Here is a 7,248-nt window from a genome sequence, read left to right on the forward strand (position 1 = left end):
ATATACAACAAATATATATTTTTTCGACTATTATTTTGAGAGTGGTTATACAGTGTCACTTTCCCATTTTTATTTATTAAGCATAGACATTATGGAGAATTTTAGAAATCAGTTGTCTCAAGTTACAATCACTCGTTAGAACCTCACCAACATGAGGACGAGAGAAGAGTCTCACTAAGCAAAGATTTTGGCCTCAAATCCGTCCTTAGAGGGGCAAGGAAAAATGAAATATCAGCGACTTAATTTTGTGTACGGCTAATCCAAACAATTGGACTTTTCAAACTCTTATTCGTGGTTGTGTCACAATGATCATAATTAATCAACAAAAGAGGTGAAAGTGGTTGAAGCAAACATTTTAGAAGTCCTGCGCAGAAATGGACTTCGTCAGCCCTCTTTTGTATCCAATTAAATCCCTTCGTAGTGAAGAGTTAATTTCAAAAGTAGTAACCCGTTTATCACAATTTTTGTCATTCGCTTTTCTTTTAATATGTTCCAGATTAATGATATCTTTCCATATTTAATTTGCTATGTTACCTTGGCCTTAATGAAATAATTTATAATTGGCTTATCTTACAGTTTGTTTGGATGGTTGTTACCAATCATTTTATAATGTATTGTATTGTATCGTATCACATCGTTTTATGAATACAATGTTTGAATATATTGTACTGTTTACTGTTGTTAAATAACATTTTACTTTTTGGATGTTAAGAGGAGTTGTATGTATTAAGCCTAGGGGAATATCAATCAATCAATAGATTACGTTTCTTTTCTAAATTTGTTTGGGTTATAGGTTACATAAATTCAGGTCTTTTGCATTTCATTATTAACTAATTAATCCTAGAAAAGTAGTTAATATTACTGCAACAATAACAATTAAACTTTTAATCTCAATTAGTTACTGGCACTGCATGCATGTATAGTAATAACAATTAAAAATTTAATCTCAATTATTTTTATTGGATATATCGATAATAATAATAAAAAAATATACCGCAATAAGTAGAATTTTGAGTAAAAAGCTTAAACTCAAAAGGTAACTTCATATAGTAAAAACATTAATCCCTGGTTACAAGTCGCTTGTGGCATTTAAACTATTTATAATATGCACCACAATATCTGAGTAAAACTAACAATAATCGGAACAGTAGGAACATTTCCACAAAGTCATATAGTAAAACGGAGCACACAAGTAATTTTTTTCTTTTCTTTTGGTACACAAAAAGGCAAAGCAACGGCATCTTTTTCTTTTGATTCCCGCCCCTTAATACCTGTTAGGAGCAGACTTAATTCGAATACATTCATCGTTTTGTGTAGGAACTGGAAGATGACCTTTCTCCTGCAGGCTCTTCACCGTCTCATATAAGCACTGTTTCACCGGTGTAAACTTCAAACCCAAGTCCTTTAGCTTTTGGTTCGTGAATTTGTATGGTTTTGCCCTTGGCCTCGTTTCATCCGAGCACCTGATTTTTGCAAAATGAAATAATGATAATTTAATGATGACCATACTAGCTAATCATTGCTAACAACAACATTGCAATTTCAGTTTAATAATCATTAGAGATGATTGTAATTATTAAAAAAGAAGTCTAGTCCCGTTATTGTTGACACTAAAGATTCCTATGGATACTAATGTGGGTAAAGTTAAAGGAAGAACTGGGGCCAGCCAAGATTGCAGTGTTGTACGTATCCAGCTTCAGAAATCTTGCTAGAACCATACTTGAATGTTTGTCAATAGAACCATAGCGTCAATGCTTAGGCCAACCTTTTTTTCTTGGCCAAAAGTATTTTTTTTTTTTTTTGGTCAAAAGTATTTTTTTTTTTTTCAAAGTTAAGTGTTTGGTCTAGCTTTTTGAATGAAAAAAAGTGTTTTTGAGTAGAAGCAGAAACGTTTTTGAAAAATAGAAAAAATAATTTTTTTCAAAAATACTTTTTTGAAAAATACTTTTGAGAAAAATACACTTAAAAACACTTTTTAAAAGTTTGGCCAAACATTAATTGCTGCTCAAAAGTGTTTTTCAAATTGATTAGCCAAACACAAACTGATTTGAAAAATACTTTTGAAAAAAAAAATCTAAGATTTTAGAAGCTTTGGCCAAACATGCTATAAATATGATTTTATAAATTATCCGTCTGGTATACCTACCGACACATCATCATTTCGACCAGAAGAAAGTACCCTTTTTAGGCATAAAGGTTCTAAACTAGATACATATGGAGTACATTTTGAAGCGCATTATTAATTAGTTGGTACCAATGTTTTCATATGAATTAACTCCTGAGAATTGAAAATTGGTAGGAATGCTTGAGAACGTGCCAACAGGTCTCCTCCTGTTCTTTCCAAGAATATTAATGTACTAACTTTTAACGAGGAAAATTCACCAACTTCTAAACAACTATCAGAATATAGAATTTAAAAAAGTTAAATAAAGCAGAATTTTTTAGGCACTAAGGTTAGTTCAAATAAAGGATAAAATTTGCTACGCCATAGATTTGGGAAGTGAAATTACTTGCTGGGGATTGGATACTCCGGGAAAAATTTGGCAAGAATTTCAACCACATCGCCGCGATGAAGCACCCTCTCAGCACAAATATAGCGGCCAGATGCAGAAGGAGTCTCGTAGAGAAGTATGTGGGCAAGAGCAACATCCTTAACATGCACATACGCCTGGACTGAATTGGCATAAGTTTTAGCAGAGCCAGTGAGGTACTTGAGGATGTGAAGAACACTGGCATTCACTGTTGGTTGGAGCAATGGTCCAAGCACCAACACTGGATTGATCACAACTAAATCCACTCCTTTTTCCTTAGACATTTCCCACGCTGTTTGTTCCGCTATCGTCTTCCCATAGCAATACCAATTCTGCAAAGTCATAACAATAGTTACGCCTCAATACCAAAGCAAATTGAGATTCGTTGTATAAATTGGCACTATCAACTATCAAATTCTATGAAAAAGGACAGTCCGGTGCACAAAACATTCTGCGTTCACACTGGATTTGGAAAAGGACTGTACCCAACGAGTATGATGTAGACAACCTACCAATTTACGAATTAATACGAATTCAAACTCATATATAGTTGTTCCCTTGTACTTGAGTGGTGGTGAGTGATTCCAATTTCCAATTTTATACCAAAATATGCATGTTTTGGAGGTCTTTTTCAGTTATGCCATTGTTTTGAATTAGCTAAAAGACATGCTCATTAATGAATTATTTGACAAATGACGGACCTTAGTATTCTTGCAGAAGTCAAGATCACTCCAGCAAGTTTCGTCCACAACTTTATCCGGAGCCCGGTTGGGGTCCATGTAAACCGTCCCTATTGACGAAGTAAACACTACCCTTTGCAGTTTGGCTTCTGCTGCTGCTGTTACTACATTCTTTGTCCCAATTACTGCTGGCTCCACCATTTGTTCCTTTATCAACCAAAATAAAGAGAAAAAAAAAAAAACCGGATTATCCTCGTTTGGGTAAAAAGAATACTGCACTATATTTCGACTTTGTATGGACATATTAGTGGAAGTGTGGAACTAAAAGCTAAAGCAAATATGCTACTACTTGCTAGTGCACCTTCGACGTGTTAGGCTGTTAGCCAAAGATGAATTAGGGTTATAGGCGTGGACCCACCGCTTACATAACTGATCCTTTTTTGTAATACATATACAGTCTCTCCATGTTTTCTGGATAAATCTCAATCAACCACCATAAGTAAAGGAAGAATCCTAACCCACTGAAGTTGATTGACTATAAACAAACGAAGAGACGATTCCACAATAACTATTCTCTACTAATTTTCCATGGTTATATAGTTTGATTTAGCACAAAATTTAATTAAAAAATAAAGAATTTCAAAATTGATGATATTAAACTGTAAAAAATTTAAAATTTATTGTGAAATATATCATAATATTTATATAGCTATAAAAAATTATTAAAAAAATATCGAACTATAATAATTCTATTTGCAACATATTAACAAAAAAATAGTGCCAAACAAAAGTCAAGCTGAGAGTAACTAATACCTAGTGAGACACGAAAGATTAAACAGAATGGGGAAAGCATGCAATTCTAATAGTAGCTTTAATTCTAAATAAAATCTTTATATAACTTTTTGAAATATATGACTATTTTAGTCTGGGATTTATGGATCAGAATCACGTTGGAAGTATGTGATTCTTTCAGATAAATAAAATAGTTTCTTCTTCTTACTGGATCATCAGTGACAGGTGAGGCAGTGTGGAAAACTCCGTCACACCCATATATTGCTTCTCTTAAACTCTGGTAGTCCAAAAGATCAGCTCTGCACAGAGTCAGTCTTTCCTTTGCACCTTCAAGTTCCCTCAAGTGATTATTCTTGGGATCATCTGTACAAAATACGCATGCACAAACCCAGAAAATAAAAAAATTAAAGCAACTGGGGAAATGTATCATGAACTTTAATTTTTACTGAATATAATCTGCATAAGAAATAATGAATTCAAAACTATTACCAGGGTTCCTAACGGTTCCTCTAACAGTGTAACCTTTTTCTAGAAGGAGTTTAACAAGCCAAGAGGCAATGAATCCTCCGGCGCCGGTAACACAAACAACTTTGCCGGATTCTGATGGCATAATGCTTACGTTTATGGTTGGAATAGTTATGATAGAGGGATTTGAGAATGAAGCTTTTGATAAACCCAATAAGTTAGAAGAAATATGGAACGGGGGACAAGTTTATATAGAATTTGAAAAGCCAAATTAAAGCCATGTTTAATTACCAACTTACCTACTACGATTACTAACTCCGTTTTCGTACATATTAAGATATGCACATTTTAGTATTAATTAATAAAAAAATTGATCATATTGATCTTAATTTGTCCATCGGAAATATAACAAATACTCCTCGATTTTTTATTTCAAGATCAACTTTGGAAGAATAAAAAAAATTAACTCTTTATCAATATCTGAAAAAATTAAATATTATAAACCACAAAAATGAAGCCAAAAATCAATTAAAACTGACCGAAGTAAGCACAAAGTAAATATTTGTTGCACTTAACTTAAATTTGTTTCGTTACTATCTAGAGACTTTCACATTGTCAGGATTGGTCAGCATTTAACTTTTCTTGAAACGCCGTTACCATCGTCAACCTGAACCTACTATATTTGTTTAATTATACTCGCTTCGTTCACTTCTACTTATCATGTTTTGCTTTTCAAGAGTCAAACTATATAAATTTTGACTAATATTTTAACATATATTTTTTTACCATATTAATATGAGAAAAATTACAAATTATAGTACTTTTCATATAGTTTCCGAATATCTAAATTTTAATTTTAAAATATTAAAAAAATATAATACAATTCAACTTTAAAAATTAATTAATTTGACTCTCGAAAAACGAAACGTGATAAGTAAAAGTAAACGGAGGGAGTATGAATTTTAAAAATATTTTCTCAACACGTGTTTGTATTTGTTTTTGTTTTTTTCTCTCCCAGATCGGGTAAAGAATTTCTAGACCATTAAGATTATTTTACTTAAAACTAGTAGCTAGATATGATTTTTTAAGAGCGGGTACGTAGCTTATTACAGAAAAGACGGTCATACGTTGAACCAGATCAGATTATGCTGATTGTGCTTGTGCCTATTACATCAGATTACTTTGATTGTGTAAATTAAATTATTAAATTACAAAATGAAAAACAATTGACCTTAATTATTATAATGAGGACTAAATAAGATCCTAACCAAAATACAATTGTATAATTTTTATCGAAAGCAAGTGAATGAATATTAATCTGTCAAGTGTTCTACGTCTAGAGTTTTCAGTGACAGAAAAAGTAAATGTTCAAAGATCAATAAGATCATATGAATTTTTTTTGTTAACGTTGAAAAATAGTATAGAGTATAGACATACAAGATTACTCCCTCGAAAAGAGGAATTACGTCTCAAGGTTTAATCTTTCTTCTTTGCATCTCTCGGACTCTTTCATGGGGATTATTTTGACTTCTCTTCCTGTTCAAAACAAGTTCTTATAATAAACTCGTGTGGTTTAATTTTAAAGTAGTTTTTTGTTTATCCTAAGAATTGAGTAACAATTAAATTTATATTGTGGTTTTAAGGATATGTGATTTAAACCAGCACCAATTGATAAACAACGAATTAAATAGATAACTTGGACAATAAAATAAATCAAACCGGTCTGCAAGCGATGCCTCGACCTCGATTCGAAGTAGTCTCAAGATTAATTAATAAGAACAGTATGGTATAGAACAAACAACGATGAATAGTGATGAACAAAGAAAACAACGTACAACGTATATGTATATTCTTATCAGTGAATGATGATGCCTACAAATAATTGGAACTCCTCTTTATATAGTAGAGGAAACATAATTATGGTACAACTCTAATAACGGAAATAGACCCCATGATTAGCAATAATAACCGCTTTGATTTGATCTGTTCCGGGATTTTCGCCGTAATCTTCGACCGATTATTACGCCTCACTCGAAGTCAGTCATACTTGATCCCGATTGTTTCTTGGCCTTGATCTCAATGAATATTTCGATTTCCAGGCTCGACGTTCTATCTTCGAGCTCGAGCCCGATCTATCACGAGGTTACCCTCGAGGCACTCCCCTGCCGCCGAAATCGAGTATGTCCGATTTCGACCGCATACAGATAGTCCCCTCGTTTTTTGGGCTGTAACGAGAAGAAAACGAATTCGAGACTTCGATTTAATACCTCAATCAATTATGACGTCATTATCATGACGTAAGCGACTGAAGCGTCGCGTCTGCACAGTTCCCAAAGTCATTAATTAATGCCAGTTGATGGTCGGCCATTAGTTCTTTCAAACCGTCAAAGTGGCTATTATAAATAGACCACCTTCATAATCTTCTCAAACTTTAGTTTCAAACTTCTTCTAATCTTCAAAAGCTCTTCTATCTTCTTCAAGTTCATCAATTTTCCAGTTTCCGTTTACCAATCTCTTATTAAAATACAAATTCTGCATTCTTCTTCCTTAAACCTCATATAGCAGTGGCAAGAACATCAAAGACCGTTCCTCAAGGAGAAAAAGCCTCCTCATTGCGGCCGGCCGGTGACAAAAAACCGGTAGAGCCACGTATCGAAGAGTGCATCTCTGGGCCATGCGAACTTACTTCCGACTTTAAAGTCGAAAAACCCTCTTTGGTTCCCGGCCGATGCGAGCCCATGTCTAGATACATCTGTTCGATATCCGAAGGCGATCTCGAG

General features: G+C 33.5%; 1 protein-coding gene across 1 annotated transcript; it reads right to left on the minus strand.

Moving 5' to 3' along the window:
• Nucleotides 1-1,023: 1,023 nt before the first annotated feature.
• Nucleotides 1,024-4,694, minus strand: LOC107767921 (cinnamoyl-CoA reductase 1). The gene is made up of 5 exons (XM_016587033.2): nucleotides 4,493-4,694; nucleotides 4,212-4,366; nucleotides 3,233-3,418; nucleotides 2,511-2,863; nucleotides 1,024-1,463 (listed from the first exon to the last, which is right to left on the minus strand). The coding sequence occupies exons 1-5, from the start codon at nucleotides 4,611-4,613 to the stop codon at nucleotides 1,265-1,267; spliced, it is 1,014 nt and encodes a 337-aa protein (XP_016442519.2). The 5' UTR covers nucleotides 4,614-4,694; the 3' UTR covers nucleotides 1,024-1,264.
• Between the last annotated feature and the right edge of the window lie 2,554 nt (nucleotides 4,695-7,248).

The sequence above is a fragment of the Nicotiana tabacum genome, chromosome 4, assembly GCF_000715075.1.
Source record: "Nicotiana tabacum cultivar K326 chromosome 4, ASM71507v2, whole genome shotgun sequence".
Classification (NCBI taxonomy): Eukaryota; Viridiplantae; Streptophyta; class Magnoliopsida; order Solanales; family Solanaceae; genus Nicotiana; species Nicotiana tabacum.

What these genes read in the sequence shown, in the direction of transcription:
- LOC107767921 (XM_016587033.2), bottom strand. Translation starts at nt 4,613, where the DNA reads ATGCCATCAGAATCCGGCAAAGTTGTTTGTGTTACCGGCGCCGGAGGA. An exon ending in AGGAACCGTTAGGAACCCTG is followed by an intron (nt 4,367 to 4,492) that starts GTAATAGTTTTG and finishes TATTTTGTACAG; the next exon opens with ATGATCCCAAGAATAATCAC. An exon ending in GAGTATCCAATCCCCAGCAA is followed by an intron (nt 1,464 to 2,510) that starts GTAATTTCACTT and finishes TGCAAAAATCAG; the next exon opens with GTGCTCGGATGAAACGAGGC.